Here is a 24,780-nt window from a genome sequence, read left to right as displayed (position 1 = left end):
ATAAGTGTACAATCAAAAGTTGAAAATTTATCATAAATATCTCCAAGATATTTCTCAGGCTCTTCAAATTTTCCATCTAAATATTCATTTTCAATTTGATAAACTGAAGGGCTTTTAATACTAGTACTAGTTTTGACAATTTTATCAATCATCGATTGATAATAAGGATCGTCAGCTGCATGAAATGGTATAGCATTGAAATGAAAAAATTTTGAAATTGCTTTACCGTCTCTTTTTATATTTTCCCCTCCAAACATTGATTTGACTGATTTTTGTTTCGAAAGAAACATATGTGAGTTAATTCCTTTGCTTGTCATTTCATCTGCTTGTCAGACACTAAAATTATGTGGCAATCCTCTTTTATTTTCAAAAGTAGTTGGTTTTGAAGTGCTAGCACCCATATTTTCTAGAATTCACAATGTTTAACAAATAAAAAATGAATAAATAAATTACAACTTTATTTAATTATATTTAATAAAATGACATCAAATTTGTTATAATATTTTAGTTTACAAATAATACATGACATAAACATAGAAGGTCGACTTTCAGATACTGAATGCCTTCGTTGTTCATCTAAAAATTGCAAGTATTGGCTCTCTCTTATTGCTTGCTTCATCTGTTTTTGTCCAACGCCATCCTGCTTTCTTCATCAATTTCAAAAACGTCTTCATCCTCCTCATCGCCAACTATGTTGAAATTACTATACGTATTTTCTTGTTGCAGAGAGTTTAATATTTCTTCTTTTTTCTTTTTTTTTTATTGTAACTCTTTGAACCTTAGCAGCCTTTAGATGCATTTTTATTACATCTATAACTTCTCTTGGTGCCCTTGAACAAGTTTCAACTTGTCCTATGACATGATCGACATGTTCTTTCAACTTTGTAATGCCACCATGCATTACTTTTCTACAATAATTGTATCTCACAATTTTTCTATTCCCACCTATGGGTTTATCATATTCCCAATCAATATCCTTGCTCGGCATTGTAATTGTTACACGTATCAATATAAATGATTAATTCATCACAAAATAATTAAAGATATATGAAAAAAATACAACAAGTAGTTTAAAACATTTTATAATAGTAATAATTTATTTCTATTATATTAATAAGTTAAAAATCTTATCTATAATGTAAACCCGCTATAATGATCATTTGTTCATTTATTAGAAGAACTTCGAAATTTTAAATATTTATTAAAATTATTACTGCATTTTAGAAAATTATTCAAATAGTTGGACCATTATGATTATAAGTATAATTAATTACTATTATAGCTAAAGTCAATAAACATGAAACTTCTACTAATAGTTATTTCGTAAAATTAATTACTAGCTAGAAATTTTATATTAAAAGATATAACAGTTATTTTAATATTTTCACTAAATATCAAATGAATTTGGACTAATTTATTGTGTACTTTGAATTATATATGAGATAAGTGTTAAACTTGTGTTTAGCCCAAAATAAATTCCAACAACACAAATTAGCCAGATAAATCTAAATTTCTAAATTTTATTTTGGACACAATCATAATTAATCCAACCTTAACCCATTACATAAGCGCTATAATTAATCCAAATACGTTTCTAATTCATATCTACTAATGAGTATAGAAAAACTTAAAGAAATAAATTCATACCTGCTAACTGACGGGAAAAGTCCTTATTTCAATAAACATGAAACTTCTACTAATAGTTATTTCGTAAAATTAATTACTAGCAAGAAATTTTATATTAAAAGATATAACAGTTATTTTAATATTTTCACTAAATATGAAATGAATTTGGACTAATTTATTATGTACTTTGAATTATATGTGAGATAAGTGTTAAACTTGTGTTTAGCCCAAAATAAATTCCAACAACACAAATTAGCCAAATAAATCTAAATTTCTAAATTTTATTTTGGACACAATCATAATTAATCCAACATTGACCCATTACATAAGGGCTATAATTAATCCAAATACGTTACTAATTCATATCTACTAATGAGTATAGAAAAACTTAAAGAAATAAATTCATACCTGCTAACCGACGGGAAAAGTCCTTATTTCAAAAGAAAGACCAAGGGAGGGCAATGAAAGGGCCACTGTTGCAACTATAGCTGACGACTAGCTATTTTCAATAGGAAAGAGAAGCTTCATCGGTAATCACAAATTCCAGTTCTCTGAGTTGATTCCTACTATTTTAGGTACTATCTCGCTTCCCTAAAAGTGTCCAAATAAGAAAAGAGATGAGAGAAGTATCACCAAATTTCACCTCTCATTCACTGAAGTTTTGGGCATCTTCTCCTCTGCACCTCCTTCTCTCACTTTTTCTGTCACATTGGATAGCTGTCGCTTTTAAAAGAAAAGTTGGAAGTGATAGCTTTTGAAAAAAAGCAAAGTGGTATATTATTGGTGTGTTCATGTATCAAGTACATATTTAGTAAGGTACATATACTTGATACATGAACGAAGTTGAAATAATATTACCGCATCTTCTCACATGATCAGTACTTTGGCAAATTTATTTTTATTTCCTAGTGAATGATTTCGATATTGACTTTTCCTTCTCGCGTGTTGGGACCTACCAGTAGTTGTTACTCGAATGGCCTCGGGTTTCACTTTTTTTTATCATTTTTTTCCTTTTCTTTTCTAAAGGTTTTTTGTTGGATTCAAGTTAACTCGAGATGACTCGAAGTGACTCGGGTGTATCAACCATTCACAATGATGTCTCGGCCGATTTCTCGGTGAGTCAAATATCTCGAAATCGTATCGTCTTGGTATCGTATCGGAAGGGGCCGAAACGATGACGACTCGGCTGAGTCTTTGAACCATGCATACAATAGGAAAAGTAGCCAAGACTCTCCCTAAATCATTTCTGCAATCTGTGCTTAATTAGTCTCCAACTCTCTATGTGGTCCGCAATCCTTTTACTTCCATCGATCACATGCTGGAATATGTGTTGTTTGATATATAGGTGAAAAATGGATGAAAAAGGAGATCCTTCAGAGGTCTCTGCACCAGAACCATACCAAAGTTACGGAAATTATGACACCTTATGTGCTCCTACATGACTAGTCTTTTGAAGCACCAATTAGTCAACATCCTCTCAACAGAGAAAAGCCATCGAATGAGTGTAATATGTAGAAAATAGAGTACTAGCAAAATGTAATTTACCGAAAGGACAACTAGAGTTGAGGGGCGTAATGAGTGAGAATCAGAGTGGGTTGGGGGTAGACTCTTTAAAGGCTGTGGCCTAGCTTGGTCATTCGCTTACTTAATAGGAGAGCAAGTAGAAATATGATACGAACTCGATCCAATAAGAACTTGTCTTGAAGAACCAAGTCGATTAGGCAGCGGAAAAATCTATTTTGACCAGATTATGAAACAATAACTACCTTACTATAGTTAAAGAGAACCTGTCTCTAGAAACCTAACTGATTGATTATTGGATTGAAAAAAACAAGATGATTTGATTATCTTAGCTTGAACACCACAAGTATTCAAAGTAAATACTTGATACAGTTTCTTGAACACCACAAGTATGCAATTTAATTACTTGATACAATTCAAGAAGAAACTCATGTTCCATCAAATAACTTCCTAAAGGAAGAACAACTCACTTTTATTATTTCATTTCTCAAAATTGTCTTACAATAGAATAGAAGAAGGTTTTTTATAACTAAAACCTAAACTACCAAGACCAATCCAATTTGGAAATAATATAAGGCTCCTAATTCGACTTTGAAAATACTAACAAAACATAAAATCTAACAAGAAAAGGAAACCCTAAATTCGGCCCTACTTGAGACTTAACTTGGCCAATTATTTCACTACTAATTAATGACTAAATTAACATTAAACTACTAAAAAATAACATAATGAGTCAAGACTTAAACATTAATATAAATCCATCATTAAATGTGAAACCGTTTTAACTATGAATGGCTCCATCTGACTCTTCCACCATTTGAATGTGATAAGCAAACTTTCAATCTTCATTCTCAAGACTTTCAATAACTTTCAGGATAATTTCTCAATTTTGGACCCCACGAACTAGAAGACTTTACTTATGTTAGGCATGCCCATATCTAACAATTTCTTGCTCATATCAAGACAAAATATGAAGAGTCATAGGACATTAAACAACAGAGACATTTTTCTCAGCTCATCTTTCATCTTCGAGATTCTACTTCATAGAGGAGTCTTCTTTCAATTTAACATTTTTTTTTAAATTGGTACTATTCTACCCTTAGTAGTGCTGGTGTAAAAGTAAGGGAAAATTATTCAAAACATCTTTCATATTTTATAAAATAATTTTTTTCGTTCCTCATTTTTGAAAGTGTAATTTTACATCCTTTACAATTTCATTTTGGTCAAATTTGGTCCCTATTTAGATTTTCGACTAGTTTTTTGTCGGAATCTATCACTTGCCTTGCATGTGATCATTTTTAAGAGTAAAATTGTCAAATCAAATTTTACATAATCCGATCCATAGTCTCTCATATTTTAATTTTACAAAATAAATTTTTTACGTTTTTCACATTTCACAAAATAAATTTTTTTGTCCCTCACATTTCACAAAATGAATTTTTCCATCTCTCATATTTTTACAAAATAAAATTTTTCATCCTTCAATGATTATGTGTACGAATAATTTTTTTTTAAATTCATGTATATATTTATTTGATTTCATTTGAACAGTACGAATAGCATGTAATTTATCTCTATTTGATTTCGCTTGAATATACTGTTCAGGTGAAATCAAATAGATATCTATGTGAATTTAAAAAAATTATTAGTTTTTCACTCATGCTCATTTTCTTTTACTCAAAAATTGAAATAAAGAAGACATTGAATCCTAAACATTATCGAATGTTTATATTGGACTAAAAAAATAAACAAAGAAAAAAATATGACAAAAAGAAGTAAGTGATTGGCACTTTCAGATTTTAAAATAATTACAAGACAAGTAATTCAACTGTTGGTTTTAAAGGTGATGAGTAAAAATTTCAGATTTAAACTGTAAGTTATTAACATGACTATAAATTTTGAGTTAGAACCTATTAATTAGATGATCTTACTATACAACTTAATAAATGAATTATTATCAAAAGAGAAAAGACCATAAATATTGAATAGATTCATATGGTGAAATCAAATAGATATATACATGGGTTAAAAACAAAAACTATTCTTACATATGGTTAATGAGGAATGAAAAAATTAATTTTGTGAAATGTGAGGAATGAAAAAATTCATTTTATGAAATGTGAAGAACGAAATAATTCATTTTGTAAAATGTGAGGGATTATGCACTGGATTATGTAAAATTTGATTTAACAATTTTGCCTTAAAAATGATCATATGCAAGGTACGTGGTGGATTCTGACAAAAATTAGTCGGAAACCTAAATAGGGATCAAATTTGACTAAAGTGAATTTGTAAGAAACGTAAAATTACACTTTCAAAAGTGAGGAACGAAAAAATTTATTTTGCAAAATGTGAGAGATTTTTTGAACGATTTTTCTTAAAAGAAAACTCTCATTCATTTTATATGTACTAGCTTTTGCAAACTCTTTATGAATATTTTTTTAAGTGAAATATTTTGAATCCAAGACATCCTACTCATAATCTTTTCTACTTTACCATTCAACTTGACTCTTCCCCAACTCTTTATGAATACTTTATACTTGATTTTAAAAAAGTATGAATTAGTTGGTGAAAAGTTGGAGAAAGTTATTGTACTAAATGTGAAGAGAAGAAGCAGAAAGCTTACAAACTTAAGGTTTAGTTTCTTTTTTTCATTTTTGTCCTGAAGTGCAATAGTATCAGGGAGTAAAAATAATAAAATATACATCAACATACTGGGAGTATTTCGATATCTATTATTTGAAAAAAATTTATTTATTTTGATTTTGTAGCACTTTTTGTAATGTGAAATAAAAAAAATGATTAAAAAGATGGATAGATTGATTGAAAAATATGTTTAGACACTAAAAATTACATTTATACATCATTTGTGTGAATGTGTAGATAGATTTTTTCAATTTTTTTATGGTGGCATGATGAACAAATATCTCCGTTTGGATTGGTCATTTTTTCAAAAATAAGTTTTTCAAATATAATGTTATAATAATACACAATAATTCAAAAAATATGTCATTCATACAATATATCAAATATTTTAAAAAATTTTAACAGTACAAAATTTTCATATACACATTACAGTAAAAATTTTTCAAAAACATTCCAAAAAACAACTAATTCAAACGGATTTGTTGTACATTTTGGTACAACTTTGTAGAGCCGTTCCCATACCCAAACCAAATAAGAGGGGAAAAAAAAGTTTTAGTAATGCCCTTTTCCAACCTCGAACTCTCCGAAAACCAGACACTTTTTACTCTCGGCTTCTGCCCCGACGAACTACCCCAATGGCAGAAAGCAACCTACCAGAAATTTTGAAACCTTTTTACCAGCGAGCTGCTGAGGCTGAGGTTTCTGATTTCTGTTTAGCTTTGTAACCCCCACCTTATGGGTCTAAATCTTGGTGCTTTTCTTTTCTTCTTTTTTTTAATTACTTGTCATTGATATGTTATGCTTTAATTTTTCTTGTATCAAATCTCATGCTTTAATTCAATTATTGAAGGGCTTTACCAGGAGTTCTTAGACTAGTTTGATGAATTTATTTTGACGTTTCTTTTACTGATGCATCAATCATGTTGACGAATTATAAATATATGAATCAGATATTAAATTAGTCCAGCAATCTAAATTTGGAGTTTCGGATTCTTCTGTTTGATGTTTTTGTTTGGTTCCTCGTGAGAATTGGAGTTGCAATAATTGGACTTGTATGTCTACAGAAATTTTACTTAAATCCTATGGTATACAATTCAACTCTCTTTAAGGAATCAAACACACCCTTGTGTAGTGGAATTTATACAATTCTTTTGTATTTGGTATGTAAATGTAGTTATAGAAATACATAATACTATTTTCTCGTATTCGAATGCTACTTTTCACTTAATTTTTTTTATTAATCATTGTAAGATGCGGTGAGCTTTTAATGGCAATACGCTAATAAAATCAGAGTTTGGGAAATCTGTCCTCATTTCTGTTGACAATAGGAGTTTTACTGATTGAAATTTCCGTCTTTGTCATGTAGGCTCGATTGGAAAGACTTGAAGCTGCTATTGCTAGTGACAGAAGTAGGTTTAACAATCAATGCATTTCAATGGTTTCATTTTGAATTTTCTGACATCTACTAATTGACTTATCCTTAACCTTTCATCGTGTGGATATGCTTCTTCAGATGCTGGGAATGATGAATTATTGAATAAGGTTCGTGAGCTTCAGTCAAAGCTTGAAAATGTGAAAGCAGAACAAGCTTTAGAAAGAGAAAAGGTGTGCTTTGTGTAGTTTTCCTAATTTTTGCACGTTAAATAGTGCTAAAAAAGTAACCCAGTCTCGCTTTATATCCCTTTTAGGCTCAGAAAGAGCTAAAGCAGCTAAATGCAGAAAATGCCAAGCTCCAGTATCGTGTAACACATCTTGTTCGAGCCGTAAAGGATGCTGATTGTATGTTACAATCTAAGTGAGGTAACGCTATATTCCTACACTGCTTATTATTTCTTGAGAAATTTACTCCTTCATGTTATATGGTAAGGTTTTGTGATCCAGCCTGACTGATTTCATTGCCCTAAAAACAATCATTAGCTTTCTTTTGTTTTTTCTCCATTTGGCAAGTGCTTGTAATATTTGTCATCACTATTTCCTTGATTTGAAAAACTTCTGAATTATCCATGCGGAGCTAAGACAAAGTTACTCTTGACATGAAACTTACATGTTTTATCTGAATGGCCTTTTCATCTTACATAGAGAACAATACATGTCATCTCTGGGGAGTTTTACAACCTTCTTTTTTATTTAGTTTAATTTTCTTTATTCAATCGATGATTTTCTAGTACTCTTGCATTATTTTGTACATGCTACTTTTCAGGGACTTTTGGGACTTAGCTCCATTTATATCTATCAACTTGGAATGTGCAAGATGGTAAATAGCATTCTATCTTTGTGAAAACTTAGTTTGCACGTTTGAGATTACTTTTTGAGAAGTATGTGGATAGACATTTAATACTAATTTATGCTCATTGACTGCTGTTCATAAATGCCATAAAAGGTTTTATCTTCATGGTTGTCGTACAGCTTAAGGCGTGTGGAACAAGCAATCGTTTTGATGGCTTTCTCTTGGCTTATTTTATAAACAAGCAGATATGTTTAAGTTCAGCGTTCTTACCTTCCACCAAGCATACTCTGTAGTCTCTTATTTGGGTTTTCTTGTAGTTAGCTTATTCATAAGTGGATTGATCAGTAATTATAATAGATACATCTTTGAACTTTTCAGTCTTGCCATGTCTTAGAATGGTTAGTTCAATGAGAATTGGCAAGCAAAAGGAGGCTATGGCCGTCCATAGGAAATACAGTGCCTTCACTTGTCATAGTTGGCATATCAACTTGGGGAAGTCCAATTGCAGTTTGGCACTTGGTGCAATTGTTTTGCTGGTAAAAAGTAGATCTGATTTCTAAAATGGAGAAGGTTAAGTTAGCATATGTCCTGCAGAGTAGGTAGAGTAGTTTTACAGTGCATGTGCCATGCACCATCTTCAATGTTTAAGAACTTGTATAACCTCAGATGCTTTAGATATTTTACCAATAATACATGCTCCGGAAATGGTTGAGGAGAACATTTTGAAGGTTACTGTAAGGAGAATATACAGACTAGTTTACTGTTGTCGTCAAGGTTTGAGAACTTTGTTGACTTTGGATGACTTTGTTATTTCATGAACCATGCTTCTGAAATGGTTGAGGAGAACATTCTTCAAGGTTACTAGAGTGAGATATTGAATCTACTTTAGAACTTGGCTACAGAGAATTAAAGTGAATACAAGGTTGGATCTTCTGACTCATGATATCCATCTCCAATCTTTGTCACTTTATCACAAGACCTAGGACGATGTAGAAGAATATGCTTGGATAAGCAAAACGGGAAGATGACTTGTTAACATCATAAAATACGTTGATAGCAATTTTGTGGAGGGAGCAGCAGTTAGAACAAACAAGAATAAGAAACAGATAAGATTTGCAGTTAGCACTTAGCTGCAGTTCCTTTTGACGTAAACACTGTATTTAAATGAAGAAATGCGATATGGTAGTCAGGGTTACTTGTCAAATGAAAAACTTAAAAATCTAAATGCGGGACCATATTTGGAAATGATCATCGTGATAAAGCATGTCACAGTCACTATTGCCCATTGAATGAAGTTGAATAGGTTTTCCATTGATATATTAGTTCACAAGTGTTTCTTGCATCATACTGTATTGTGTCAAAAAATTTAGAAAGTGGAGATTAAGCTTTATGGATTCTTTTTTGGGAACCTACATAAAGAAACAAGTGCGTTTCTAGGAGAAATAAACGAGAGATTTGATCTTCATCTCAGACCTCTATTATCTCAATTGACAATCCACATGTTAGATTCTTCAGGCATCTGACCTTTTGTCTTCTCAGTCACCTTTAAACTACAAAAGGACGAACATGGATAAGAAAAAGCGAGAAGGGTAAATATGCTGTTAGCTTACTGAAGAAAGAATTTTTTTTTACTCAGAATTATACAAATGATTCTATAGTCACCAAGTGAGATCTGACAACTATTAGTATACATATGTAACATGATCATTTTGTCTTGTTGTTAATACGTGGCTAGGGCGTTCTTACATAAAGGTGGACACTACCTACGCCATTTATTTACTAGATTAGCAGTGTCCATTTTATCATTTATATGGAGAATAGAACTGCATGCCTGGGAACTGCACTTAACCAGCTGTAAACATCTCTTTGGGGTGAAAAGCTGAACTTTTTGCTTCTGGGTGGTTGTACTGTGGTGATGGGGGAGAATGATGTGTAGCTCATGCTGATGAGTAGTTATGGAGTCTAGTTTCTCAAGTTTTATCTGGATATTAACCTAGTTACTTGGAATGGAGGGAACTTGTTTGGTCTCATGCAGCTCCACTCTTGTTTTGTCCTGTCTACTTACGTGATTAATTAGTTATTCTTTTAAATAACTTCACTTTCAAATCGAGCTATTTCTTTATTACTAGAATATACCCACTTTGTTGAATTGGAATATATACAACTGCCAAAATGGCATAAAAAGTTAATTTGGGGGAGTTGTGTACTTTGAAAAGTCTTATGTTGCAAATTAAATATCTTAGATTTCTTGAATTACATTTCCAGGATACTTTTGAATGTCTACGCTTCCAGTTTGGTTATTTTAGTCATTTAGTTAGTGGGTTAAAGTCTTTACCCCTGCAAATGAGAAGTATATTGAAAAACCTCAAATAAGCTTCATCAGAAAGATCCTTGCAAGACTGCATGCGTGAGCTCCCCCTGGGGGAGTAGGATTTAAGAAGGGCGTGCCTAATAAGAGCTTTTTTAGATGCAGCAGAAATTTGTTGGTACTCCAAAAGGTGTCTCAGAATACTGGTTCGTGTTTAGATCATGCAAAAGACGGCAATAGAATGTTGCCAACTTCTCAAAAAGGATAAAAATGTATTAAATTCGTAAGCAGGAATAATGAGGAACAAAGAATTTCTAGAGATTTTTCCTAGAAATCATCCAGCATTGCACCTGATTCTTGATTGCACGCAAGTTCAATGTAAACCTCTTGTAGATGTTACCTTTTTAGTGCAACTCTTGTAGATTTTCCGTAAATAGGGATTTGAGTAGAGTAATGCTTTGAATGTCAGCCTAGGACTCTAGCCTGGTTTATAAAGGTGGATGTTTGACTCTTTCAATTTTAACCAATGGCTAAAATCAAATCCAAATTAGTTAGTTTATCTGTCGGGAATGGATATAGTAAATGTAGACCTTTCCAAAGCAAGTCTGCAGGTCAGTGACAGATGTACTCACTGTTTGTTTGGAGCCATTAGCATGGAGGAAGATGACTGAAATGAGTGTTTCTGCTTTCTCTTTTGTCTCATTAGATAATTCTTGAAGTTATCATGTGCAATTTTCTTTCTAATTGTAGCACTCATTATAATATCACTTGGAATTTGTGCCTTGGGTAAGTTAGTGCATTCCTACATGGATCTCTTTGGTTTAGTTATTCTGATATTGGGCATATAGACAAACTTCTCTGCTTTGTGACACATTATTAATGTTGAGACAATGTGGTCATAATGCCCTATTTCATTGGTAAGTAGATCTTATTTTGAGTACTTCAAATTTCGGAATGATAAATGTCCAGGTTCAGCATCTGAATATAGAATTTTTTTAGGATGTTTCTTTTTTGGTGGGAAGGTGGGGCTGGGGGGGGGGGTGTTGCTGTTGGGTATAAAAAAAAAGCAGTTTTCAAGTTTTGGCACTTAAATATTTTCCTAATCTCAATCTATCCCCTATCTAGACTTATCCAGAACTAAGAAAAGTATTTCTCTTCAGAGGCAGAATCTAAAACTCACCTTTGTGAAAGATTATGGGCAAAGCCAGAACCTTACAACACACGACGTTCAAAAGTAACAAGATAGAAATAGGAAGTTGGTGATTCTCTTTTCTCATCTCTCTCTCTCTCTCCCCACAGCCCACCCCTCCCCCCCACCCCCAAAAAAAAAACCCAAAAAAGAAAACCCAAAAAAAAAAGTTCTATATTTAGATGTTGAATCGGTACATGTATCATATCCAAATTTGAAGTACTCGAAATAAGATCTACTACTTACCAAGGAAACAGGGCATTATGACCACTTTGTCTCAATGTTAATAATGTGTTGCAAAGAATTGAAGTTTATGTATATGCCCAATATGAGAATAACTAAACCAAAGAGATTCATGTCATAATGCAATAAATTACCCAAGGCAAATTCCAAATGATATTATAATAAGTGCTACAATTAGAAGGAAATTGCATGCGATAACTTCAAGAATTATCTAATGAGACCAAAGAAAAAGCAAAGAACACACATTTGAGTCATTTTCCTCCACACTAATGGCTGCAAACAAACAGTGAGTACATCTGTCACTAACTTGGAACCAGACTTGCTTTGGAAAGGTCTACATTTACTATCCATTCCCGACAGGTAAACTAATTTCTTACCTCCGTTTCTTTTCCTTAATTTTCCCTGATCTATCGTTTAGAACTAATTTGGATTTGATTTTTAGTCATTGGTTAAAATCGAAAGAGTCAAACATCCCAAGGTGATATTCAGAGCATTACTCTACTCAAATCCCCATTTACGAAAAAATTACAAGAGTTGCACTAAAAAATTAACATCTTCTCCACGAACCTTATTAAATCAACCCCTAACTTTAATAAGTTAATAACAGTAATGTCATTCAGACACATGCAAATCAGAAAGTAGACTGAAAAACTCCAATTTATGATGGTTCATGTATATATATTAGAATTTAACATTTATATAATTACAGGTTACTGAAAACTCTGTGCTTGGTGGTCCTGCCACTGCAGAATTTAAGGACCACATGGATGCAACCTTGAGAGCCAGTTTCCATCCTTGAACATCTAACACTCCATTTCTTGATATCAAATAAGTAGCTGGGAGGTGATAAATGTTTATTTGTGCAAAGAAAGATGTTTCTGTGCTTGTGAAGCACACCAGAGATTTCAAACTATCTACTTCTCTTTTCTAACAAGAAGGTAACTGTACTATAATTGAAATGAATATCAATTCATTTCCACCATATCAAAATACGATTGTCGAATGCAATAGGAAAGAATAAATGGCATAATTGAAATGGAGAGAGAACCAGTCAAAGAGTTAGAGACTACTGAGCAGAAATGTGAAACATGCTGTTAAAGTCTCATAATGTCAAAAATATACTGAGCTAACTGAGCAGGCAAGGCAATTACTTTGCTTCCCTAGAAGCATGACAAGAGGAGGCCATTCAAGCTGTTTTATGCTTTGCGAGTGACAAAGACAGAAGGCAACAGTCAACTGGGGTGTATAAAGAAAAATGGTGGCAGAGATTACTTTGAAAATTCAAGCTTTAACATGGCATCTCTTAACTCCTAAGAAGCCATTTTAGTAGTTAGGATAGGCTTACCCTAAGGCCTACATTTACAAATTTTATGTATACCCTTCTTGGCACTTAGTTTTAAATTTGGCATGATATTTAGTCAGAAAGAATATTTATGAACTTTGCTATCTTAACAAGAATTTTGTGGTTTTGGTATCTAGGGACCAAGGTTCTAAATTAGGAATTGGTTTCTACGGTGAAAATGCCTCGGTAAAAACTCAGGTTGGAGAAAATATCTAGCCAAGTAGGAAAATGCTTAGAAGCCCATAACAATGTAATTCTCATCCAAAGAAATTGCAGATTTGAATCTAACAAATGGTCCAAACTGGAGATGCTGCGGACTTTTAGTGTGTTACAGAGTAGGTGATGCGATTTAGTCTTAGGTCCACTACTGGATGCTTTCTCAGAATAGTTTCTAGAACCAAGGCAGTGAAGAAGGAAAAAGAGAGGAGAATCACCAACTTCCTATTTCTATCTTGTTACTTTTGACCGTCATGTGTTGTCAAGTTCTGGCATTGCCCATAATCTTTCACAAAGGTGAGTTTTAGATTCTGCCTCTGAAGAGAAATACTTAGTTCTGGATAAGTCTAGATAGGGGATAGGTTGAGAGATTAGGAAAATATTTAAGTGCCAAAACTTGAAAACTGCTTTTTTTTTTTTACCCTTTTCTTTTTCTAAACTTTGTTGTGTTTTATTTTTCTTTCTAAGAATTGTTTGTTTGATTCTTGTGTTTTATTGTTGTTTGCAGGGAAGAATGATATTCCATTTTGTGACCTGAAAGTGTACCATGATCAAAAGCAGCAGATAAACTGCAATGGTTTATTTTTTAGCTTTCTTCAAGTTTGTGTACCTGCAAATGGTCTCTGTTTGGACTCCTAAATGGAGGTAAGTCTCAGATTGTTTTGGCTTTTGATTTCAAAATGATAAGGTAAACCCCCAATTCATCACTCAGTTGAAAACTCCCAATCCTGACAATACTCTCATTCTGTAAATTTGTCTTTAAGCTGTAACATGGAATTCATCCAGAATCAGATTGATACTTTCTGAAAGCTAAAGGAGAGCAAGTGCTGACTGTATCAATCCTTGAGAGAAAACGGTAATGGCTTTGTAACTTCCCTGATACTGCTAAACAACAGATTAGTTTAGAAGATCGATCTGAGAGAAAAAGGTGATGCCCCTGGTTTTTCTGTAGCTGCTGGTGATTTGTCAAACACGAAAAGAGTTGCTTCTGCAACTGCTACTTATCATAAGCCAACTCAATAGATTTGCTGATAAGGGTTGGGGGAGTTGCTACCACATAATCTGCTGAATTGCCACCTGCCTGCAGTTGAATTATAACCACAAAAAGTGTGGAATTTCACAGAATCCAAGAATGCACTATCGTGAATAATATCCATATGCAGTTTTCCAAGCGAGTAAATCACCAGCAACATTATTGCCCAGTCAAATATCAAGCTCCATGGGGAAAAAAGGCTAACAGAGTACCCAAAATCATCAAAATGTTGTCTAGATGAGTCACACTTGCACATTCTTAAAGTTTACAATGGCATTGTCTGTAAAATGGCTAAAAAACCGAAGCAAAAATAAGTTCATGCAACTTCTATAGCTACTGGAAGCATATTGCACTATCAGACTTGTTCCTTTTCTAAAGTGACTCGTCAAGAAGCTTGATCAAGTCACTTTTGTTGAGTTTGGAGTATCTTTTGAGCTTGCGTGCCTTTGCCATGGCTCTGAGTTGAGCCATTGTCAAAAACTCGAGGTGCATTGTGGCCACTGATGTAGTACAAGAGACTAACTTGAGAGACTTGTTAACTCCAAATTCGTTCACTGCATGAAAGTTGGAGGCCGGATCGATTTCCTCCTTGACCAAACCTTCCATCCTTCCCTCATGCATCGTCTGAGCGGCCTGGAGATTACCCAACTCTTCGCCTTTCTTGATCAGTGGCTCCGTTGCCTCTTTGGTCGTGCTATTGGACCCCTGTGAAGATGGTTCCCCAAATGCCCATCCGAAGTCAGAAAGCCACAAATCTTCTTGCTTCGTTATGGGGGGAAATTCCGTCTCTATCCAGTTGGTTATATCAACCTCTTCGGCCTGCTGTTTTACGGGATCTGTTATGTAAACTGAATCGATATCTGCAAGCTGGAACATGCTCTGAAAAGAAAAGAAAAGAAGATACAGTTTCTTAGTCATATGAGAATCATCTTCGAAATGAAAATTTACCATGTAGATATTGAATCCTCATACTTTGTAGGGGAAAAAAAATTTGTGAAAACCCAAAATCCCATTTTTGCCAAAAGTCTCCATTGGTTAGGATTTTAACAAGTAATTTTATAGAAAAAAAAATTATTTCTTTATTGAATCAGAATGCAAAAGCAATAGACAAAAAAAATCAAGAAAAGAAAAAAAAATACATTAACGCACATAATTTCGTTCTGCACACCGTGCAGATATTCTACATCCCCGATACTTTTAAGAATTTCATACAGAGTGACTAATAGAATTCACAAGAATTAACTGTAAATATAGTTATTATAAGATATGTTTATTTATTTATAATATAATAACATGTACAACTGATAAGTCACGTCTACAATATGAAGGTGCTCAAAAGGGATACATTACTGTCGCCTACATCAAACTAAAGAAGCCAGAAACTAAGAGTCTCACAAATGATTAGACCCAACTTGTTTATCAGTTTGATACATAAGAAACATCTCGTACCATATCAGTTTCTGTAATAGTGGTTTCGGCGGGATTTGGAGATGGCTTCAACTTAGCGCTTTCAATTCCGAAATTCCGTACCATGACTGCCCCGCCTGTTTCTTCAGAAAGATTGCAGCCCACTGTTCCACTGCTTGAACCGGCTATGTGGCTTAAGGCATTCGCACTGGTATCCATCATCATAGCAGTTGCTTCCTGTTTGTTGCATGAGAGCAGTAAAGTCAAAAGAAAATTTGTACATTTATGGAGGAATTGATTCCTAGCTTTACGACTGATTGGTAGGTACCTTCTGAATGTCTGGGGTATACATCCTCTTCACTGCCTTGGTTGTTGAATCATGTATTCCTATTCCATGTGCTATCTCAATGCTTGAATCAATCTCCATCATTTTTCTCTTGGTGGATACTTCACTTGCATGTTCAGAAAGATTTGGGAACGAGTTGATGATTGTGGTATCTCCATTCTGATCATTGTTTGGAGAAAACCAATATGAAAATGCAACAAGAAGAAAGGATATCTTGTAGTCTACATAAGTCACAAGTTAGCACTTGACAGATTTCGCAGAGCAGCCATGCTAGGAACTGCAAAATAATGTAAGGAGGTTGTCTTTACCTGGTCTTTCTCTTCCACATCCTTTAAAACTTCCAGATTAAAAGGTTCAGCAATCTCTTTCAAGGATTTAGCAGCACAGGCCACTGCTTCAGCATTGCTCGAGCTGGTCTCGTCTGTGGACTGGAGAGTGGCAAGCTTCTCAGCATTGAAACTTGAACTCTGTAATGGAGGTTTCCACAAATAGGGAAAAAGTTGTCTTACAAGAAATAAATATTACTCAAACAAATTCCAAATCACCCAAAACACCAAGATGACATCAAATGTCCAGTGATACATATAGGTAAAGATGGTGTATTTAACATCACATTTGCCAGCAATGCCATATACAAATAGTGCAGAAGATGTTAAATTAAAAGTACATCACGTTGGCATGCAAAGTTATGATTTTAATTATTCCCCAGAAAACGTGATGAACAAGAGGAAGAGAAAAGTGATTTGTTCACCTGATCCAGTGCATGTAAACGATGAAGCTGTTTTACTTCCTTAATTCTTAAAAAAGTGTTGATTGGTCCTGGAGCAAAAGATAAGGTTTTCTTTCCCTGAAAGTTACTTTGAAAAAGTTCTCAAATACCTCACCCGATAATATACACTCAAGCCTAACTCTTTCATTCATACATCTCTCTGGCTTTTGACATGCTTAATACCAGTAAACGTGGTATGAAGCATTAAGCAGCTAAGGTCTCAGATATCTTCAGGTATTGGATAGGAAATTTATACATATTCTGAAAAGTGACATGCCCAGAAATAATCCAGAACAGGTTTTCAGCCGTTTCACATCAACCAGTACACTTATTTACAAACAAGAAAAACCAGGGGATAGTACAGGGTAATATGAAAAACTATGTCTAATCAATTAACCATGCCAACTTGCTTAGTGGGGCAGCAGAGCAACAGAATAAAATTCAGGTATTACACAAACCTGCTTATCTCTGTTTGGAAAGTAGTACTTTTCCAGAAGAGCTTTTAGTATTTCACTCAGTTGCGGAGCAGGTTCTCCATGTTTGTGGTGAGGGACACCCATTTCATGTTCCATTTGTAGTGTTTCATCCTGACCAGGATCTCCATTTGTTTGGAAATTAAAATCCAGCTCATGTTCTGCTTGCAGGTTTTCAATCTGAGCAGGTTCTGGATGTGTTTGGCAAAGAACACCCATCTCATGTTCCAATTGTATTTTTTGGTTCTGAGAAGGTTCCTTACATGTTTGGATGTGAGAATCAAGGCCCTCCTCTGTTTGTAGGCTTTCAATTTTTTCAGGATCTCCATCTGTTTGAAAACAAACATCCAATTCATCTTCTGTTTGTTGTTTTTTATTCTGATCAGGATCTCCATCTGTTTGGAAACCAAAGTTTAGTTGATTTTCTGTTTGTTGCTTTTCATTCTGAGCAGGATCTCCATGTGTTTGGGAACTAGACGCCTGTCCTTGTTGCTGTTGCACTTTTTCATTCTTCAATCTCTGAATCGAGATATCTAGTGCCTTGATCCTCTCTGTCAAAGTATCAAAGCATTTCTTAGCCCAAGCATCATCTTCCAAAGCCACTTGGGCCTGAAGAAATATAATTTCTTCCTCAAGTTCCTTTATCTCGGCATCAGCCTTAGGTATCAGTCTTTTCAACACTTCGATACAACACCTTTCATTTATAGCATCTTCTTCCATGACATCTATGACATACATATAATGGAAAAGATGGGACCTTAAGTCAGTCTAAAAAAAGTCCCCAAAGAAACTGATTAGCAAACATTGTAAAGGGGATAAACTAACCGCGCCCCACACCAGAGGAGAAATCAGACTGCCAATTTCCTGTAAAATCAGCACTGTCATCTGTAACCAAAAATTACACAAACAAAAATAAGAAGTCAGCTTTAGTGAAATAGAAAATTTCCATCTTGCAAAATTTGAATCTATACAGAGTTCCAGTAATTTTTTCACTCTAAACAACCACCAGTAGTAACTTGAATCATTTAGCTAATAAAATAACAAGGCAGAGCAACCTTCACAAATTGGTGGATCCCAGAGAGAAGAATCCATAGTCTTAGTCAATTCCGACCTGCAATATGAGCACGAAAATATGATGATAAAATATTTGGTGATACAGAGAAAATGTTTCCAACGGATATCCGCTGTTGAATCTGTAAATAAAGGAATATCAGTAGTATACACAACCGGATTTTTCAAAGAAGAAAGATGATTAAAAGGCCATCTCAGCATTAACTTAGAACAAGATAGTTCATCCCATGCAACAGTGATCCTGCTAGTATGCAGATTATGTAATACGTTGATAGCATGAAGATTATACATCCAAGTCATTGGTCAGCATTTTCCTCCTGTCTAATTTTCACAGTTGGAGAGTCTAATCCAAAACTGAGTCTTTGGTTAAAAGCAAACTTTCATGCTTTCCATTGTCTCTTGCTGAGTTATCATAGATGGAATCTTTCTGAAACATTGGAGTCATTTCATGAATTCTCTTGTACTGTTTCCACCATTACTTATGATTACTCAGCGTATACTGAGAAAAGCTTTATCCTCTGGATCATGAAGGCTAGTTTATCTTATCTTGCAGCAGCTTGGAAACAATAGATATGAAAGGCAACTGTAATAGGAATGAACATAGCCTTTATTCCCTCTATCTTACAGTTATCATTTCAACTTTTTCATTTAGTACTAAATGGAATCTAGCAGTATCATACTGTAATTGGAAGAGCAATTAATTGAAGAACACCTATAATCACCATATCAAGCTCATTTATCTAAGTACATGCACAAATATGTTTAAAAGAAATACTGAATATTTAGGCAGAAATATCATCTAGCAAGAAAGGATGTGGGGGACAAAATGGATGAGTTGTTAACAGTAATAGAGAAGGTGTTGATCAACTGCGAGAAACGTCTACTCACCGCAATGGTACCATTGCTCTATAGCATTTGGGAAGAAGATCCTTGCAAGTGATACACTTTCCCCACACACATGATCTTTCACACACACACACACATGTATAATCATTTGTATCCAACATAGACATAGAAAAATCAAATTTAAAGAAAAAATAGATAATTTTACACGTCCACTTATACATTTGCACATTATTCACAAGCATGCACAAATTTAATTGCTGGGAAAAAAATCAGAATTCAAAAATGCAAACACTAAAGGAAAAAAAAAAAGCAGAAAAATCCCCAGTTATATCAATCATCTAGGCGGCCTTGATCACATAAACGCAACATCAAACAATTCAGCAATGCAGAACTATGATTACTCGTTCCAAACTGAAGAAAACAACAATACTTTCACTAGTTCGAAGAATTTCATATTTCACTCACACAGCCAAAAAGACAATCCAAAAAAATTCCATCTTTCCTCACCAACTCCATCAACTGAGCTCTAATGATATAACTAGTAACAGTAAAAAGTTGAAATTTTGCGAAGTGAAGACCAAAGCATTGTACCTGAAAATGATCGAAACCACCACGGAAGAGCTCACACACAGTCACGCACTGAAATTTGGGAGAGATTGATGATGACAGCAACGAGAGACGGGAGAGTTTACGCACAGAGTGACAGAGTGGCTACCTGGATGCGCAGGAAGAAAGACGCATCAGTGGCACTGTTGTAATTATTTGTAAATAGAAGGGTATAATTGCCATGGAAATCTTGTCCGTACTCGTCTGGGATTAATGGTAGATGGACCCCAGTTGGATTTCCATGAGTGTGAATGCATCGGTTCCTACCGTCTTAGTAGGATAGTGACGGTTACACATATTTTTCTTGGCATTTTGTTCTTTTTGAATTTTGCTCTTATTTTGTCTTGATTTTTCTAATATTTGTTAATTTGAATTTGGACTTTTTTTTATCATAATTAAGTATAGTTAAATCTTCACATAGTTAGATATAATTAAATCAAGGGGTGGCTATGGTTCAAGTTTGAATGAAATCGGATTGGAATCGATTTCGATAATTTGTTGAATCGGAATCGAAACTGAACTTTGAAAAACTGGAAACGAAACCAAAACTATGAGTAAAGGTTCAGAATCAAATTCACCAGAATTTTGAGCTGAAATCGGAACGGGCAGTTTAGGACCCATTTAAACTGTCTGAACAAATATTTGCTATCTAAACCTATTTGGTCAATTTAGAGTCCAATATCAATAGTCAATACCTGATACCAGTAGTTCTAATCCTAGACTAACAACCCATCGTCTCATTCTATTACTCTCTCTGTCCCACTTTGATAGTCTTGTTTCCCTTTTTATCTGTTCCAAATTGTAGTTCAATTTTCAATTGAAGAATGTAGTTGTCTTTTAATTTATCTAAAATACCCTTATTTAATGTAAATTGTTATTACTATAAACTACCTTATTTAATATAGATTGTTAGTATTGAATATAACCTACCCCAATTAATGTATTTAGATTTTCCAAAACATATTGATATATGAAAAGCCAACTTTATTTAATGTAAGGGTATTTTAGAAAAATAGCAATCTAATTTTGTTTTTCCAACAAAGTTAACTACTTTTTCTTAAACTGTGTGCAAAAAAAAACAAGAACTATCAAAATGGGATAGAGGGAGCAGTAAGTTTATATGCCATGACTACTCTAAATCCAAGACCAATTTAATCTAATCAACAATGAGATTTTTTTTCATTACATTTGCATCATTTTTTCTTTTTTTCTTACACATGATAATACAATAAAGTTTTTTTTTACATTCATTGTCATATTTTTATAAAATCAATTTTATAAGAATTATTGTTTAAACATAACAAAAAGAATTGAAACTATAACCGAAAGAAACCAAAGTAAAATCGGAATCGAATCCGAAATCATAACCATACTTATAAGGGCTAATTGAGGTTCCACCCTTAAGAAGAATTAGAACCGTCGATTTTTGAATCGGAACCGACAATTCCGAGACTGTGTGACCGTGTCTCACTGAATCTTTGCATAATTAAGTATAACTAAATCTTCACATAATTAAGTATTATTTGTACTTTCCCCCAGACTATATAGTGGTCACGTTAAATATTTTCTTTGTACTCCTGTTAAAAAGGATAAAATACTTCGAACATATTAATTTTAAAAAAAACATATCAGTGTTATCCACATAGCTATAAATTAATCATGAACCAATGCCATTTAAAGTTCTCCAACTAACATATTATACACAACTTCACGGTACATTTCTCCAATTTTCCATATCTATGATTGTCAATCGTGTAATGTGAGTACAAAAGAAATAAGATTTTCAGGTTTCAGATTATAAGGCTCATGCCTAACTCACATATATATTGTAATATGTAGAATCGTACATTATTTACGTGATTACATATTTTATATATATATATATATATATATAGACACACACACGTATAGAGTTATTTGGGTCAGGCTTTAATCAGACTTGGCCTCACAAGCTAATCGGGTTCTATATCTAAACCCAAACTCTACCCAACCTAATTAAATCTAAGGCTCAGTCCCAACTTTTTCAGGTCGATCAGGTCGAGTTTGGATAATCCAATCCTATTGACGGTCCTGCCCATGCTTGTCAATTTTCTTAAAGACTTGAAATTTCTTAAATATTCTTCGATATTCCCTAAATCAAGAAGCAAATGAAGTTTTAAAATATTTTTTATTTTGGTTGCACATACATCTAGTGTATGTGTATCTTCAACACTGACTAAGTATCAATAAATAACTTTCCTTGGACTTAGATTTGTTAAATAAATAGTGAGGCATTCATTGTCAATTGGGAAATTAGTGCAAAGTGAAGCCATAAATTATAGCTCAATCTTTCTGAATCAAGAGTTTAACTGTTTAACTCCTAACAACCTTTTCTCCATAAGTTAGGCATTGTTTGGATTGAGAGATGTGAGGGAAATGAAAGGACAAGAATAGGAAAGCTTTGAATTTTTTTTTTGTCTGGATTGATTTTTGAGGGACGAAATAAAATGATTGGGAGGGAAAGAGTTATTTTTGGAAGATTTGATTTCCGCGCATAAGTGAAGGAACCAAATTAAATGAAATAATTTAAAATTTCATTTTTTTCATTTCTTGCTAGTTAACTAATACTTATTGAGGAGGTCTTGATTTAGTGGCGAGGTTGGGGTCCCAATAATTAGAGGTCCTGCATTTAAATTCTCTCACCGTCTCCTCGTTTCTTAAGTCCAATCCCTCTCTCCCCAGTCGGAAAATTTAAAAAACATCGGAAAATTTAAAAAACAAAAAAACTAGCACTTTGTCTTCCTTTCTTTTCCTTCCTTAAACCAAACAACAAATCTAATTTATTCTTGTTTTTCTTTCTATAGTTAATTTAAGAAATCATGAAAACCACTTTCCTCCACTAACATTTCCTTTCTTTTCTATTGGTAACCTTTTGTAACCTTTTCTTTCCTTTCCCTTCGTTTCCTTCGATGCAAATGGAAACAAGAGGGTCGTCACGTTATATATAATGGGTTGTTTGGATTTTTTTTTATGCTTTTGATCAATTTTCCTCTCATATTTAGTATTAACTTCCTTGCACCATTTAAGTTCGTGAATTGATTTACATTAAATTTCTAATATTGGTAGTCTTGTATTAAACTACTTGTCAACAAAGGAAGGATAAGAATTTCAAAAAAAAAAAAAAATCAATTCGTTCTCTTTTAATTTATCAACCGCTTTCAATTTAAATTTTCTTCATTGAAAGTCATGTTTGATCTATCAATGTTGAGGGTTAATAACTAAAATTATAATGATAATTTCATAAACCTTCCCGGAAATTTTTGACAATTTCATTGAGCTCTCTTGAAATTTTAAAACTTACACTTACCTCCTTTGATTTGATACTTTTGGTAACCAAACCTTAGACTTGATCAACAATTTAAACGAATATCCCAAAATACCTTCAATTTATAAAGTTTAATTACTTTCCAAAGCAATTGTTAGCACAAATATAAAGAAAGAGTGTCAAGTTTTGAATACCATATTTATTTTTTGATAAGCAATCATGACAATAGTTCAAAATTATGATAAAATGCTTTTAATGGTGCTTTACAAGGAAATAGTGTCAAGTTTTGAATACCATATTTATTGTTTGATAAGCAATCACGACAATAGTTCGAAATTATGATAAAAAGCTTTTAATGGTGCTTTACAAGGAACATATATTCTTTCTAAATTGAAGTAATTGATGATTACACAATTCGAAAAATTTCAAATTCAGCTCAAATAAAAAATGGATAGAATCCTTTGATTAAACAAATAAAATTAAAATTCATATTAATTAATATTAAAAAATTATTAAGGCTCAATTTGGATCTAAAAGGATAGGAACTTTTTTAAATATGAATACAAGCCTTTTATTAGCTGGTCCTTTTATTTGGATTGAAAATGTATTTCTACATTAGAGTAATGATTTCAAAATATATAATATAGTTTCAAACTATTTTTTGGATATTGAATTAGAATACTCAATAACACTATCTATATCAACCCAGGCCCATTTAAATTTCATTTAGTCATCATACTACTTTTAGAATTTGTTTTTTTTTTAGATTGTTGGAATTAAAAATAGAATTTAGTAGTATTAACAAATTCTTTTGGAGTTTTTTAACTTTTTCTTTTTTGTAAGTTGGAAGTCTTGAACCCAACCTTTTGGATGTACAAAATTTCTATTTATCAAGTAATAAATTTTGTAAAAAAAATAATTTGGAAGGCAATGCTTGCAAAAGATAGTGAACGTTACAACGGAAAACATAATAGTTATTGAAGAAATTTTAGAAAAAAAAGAATGATTAATTAAAAACATAAATGGATTAGTATGGGCAATATGCTAAAATTAAGAATGCTAAAAAATGAAATTATTGTTATGGAATAACTAATATTGTGGATATTTATCACCTTTATCTCATTTCCTAGATGGTGACAAGTCTTTCACATTCTTCGAAGTAATAAAACTATCATGACTTACTTTTGTGGTGATAAAAATGGCATGATTTTCAATAAACCTATTACGAATCTCGATAAACCTAGCACGACAATTGATAAAGTTATTACTCCCTCCGTCCCGTTTTATTAGTCTTGGTTTTTTTTTCACACAGATTAAGAAAGTGTAATTAATTTGGTTGGAAACATAAATTTAGATTAATAATTTTCTAAAATACCCTTATGCTAATCACGAAGAGTGCCAATTAATATCAGTTACAGCTAATGGTGGCAATAAATATCAGTTACCGTCAATAGTGCACCCTGATTGTTTCAATTACCGCCAATAGTGCCAATAAATAACAAAGATAGACTTTTCATTTATCTATGTATTGGAAAAGCTCAATGTATTCAATGTAGTGGGTTAGTATTTAATAACAATGTATTAATAACAAGATATTTAATAAGGGT

General features: G+C 33.1%; 2 protein-coding genes across 12 annotated transcripts; one reads left to right on the top strand and one right to left on the bottom strand.

The window, feature by feature from the left end:
• The first annotated feature begins 6,337 nt into the window (after positions 1–6,337).
• LOC113694880 (uncharacterized) lies at positions 6,338–14,767 on the top strand. Of its 11 annotated transcripts, none has more exons than XR_011817019.1 (8): positions 6,338–6,491; positions 7,160–7,202; positions 7,307–7,398; positions 7,482–7,593; positions 7,994–8,047; positions 13,827–13,963; positions 14,105–14,174; positions 14,215–14,767. XR_011817019.1 is itself a non-coding variant. In XM_072055477.1 (5 exons), exons 1-4 carry the CDS (start codon positions 6,429–6,431, stop codon positions 7,590–7,592), a joined length of 309 nt encoding a protein of 102 aa, XP_071911578.1. In that variant the 5' UTR covers positions 6,338–6,428; the 3' UTR covers position 7,593; positions 13,827–14,767. The 11 variants fall into 11 exon arrangements, 1 of the variants encoding a protein (XP_071911578.1); XR_011817017.1 differs by having other exon boundaries at positions 14,083–14,174; positions 14,215–14,706; XR_011817016.1 differs by having other exon boundaries at positions 14,083–14,767.
• Positions 14,768–15,765: 998 nt separating this feature from the next.
• Positions 15,766–19,941, bottom strand: LOC113696469 (uncharacterized). The gene is made up of 7 exons (XM_072055474.1): positions 19,855–19,941; positions 18,402–18,457; positions 18,172–18,231; positions 17,332–18,071; positions 16,413–16,571; positions 16,087–16,263; positions 15,766–15,995 (listed from the first exon to the last, which is right to left on the bottom strand). Exons 2-7 carry the CDS (start codon positions 18,436–18,438, stop codon positions 15,771–15,773), a joined length of 1,398 nt encoding a protein of 465 aa, XP_071911575.1. The 5' UTR covers positions 18,439–18,457; positions 19,855–19,941; the 3' UTR covers positions 15,766–15,770.
• Positions 19,942–24,780: the final 4,839 nt, after the last annotated feature.

This window comes from Coffea arabica, chromosome 6e (genome assembly GCF_036785885.1).
Source record: "Coffea arabica cultivar ET-39 chromosome 6e, Coffea Arabica ET-39 HiFi, whole genome shotgun sequence".
Lineage (NCBI taxonomy): Eukaryota > Viridiplantae > Streptophyta > Magnoliopsida > Gentianales > Rubiaceae > Coffea > Coffea arabica.
The sequence above is the reverse complement of the archived record's forward strand: the minus strand, read 5'-3'. Positions and strand labels throughout refer to the sequence as shown.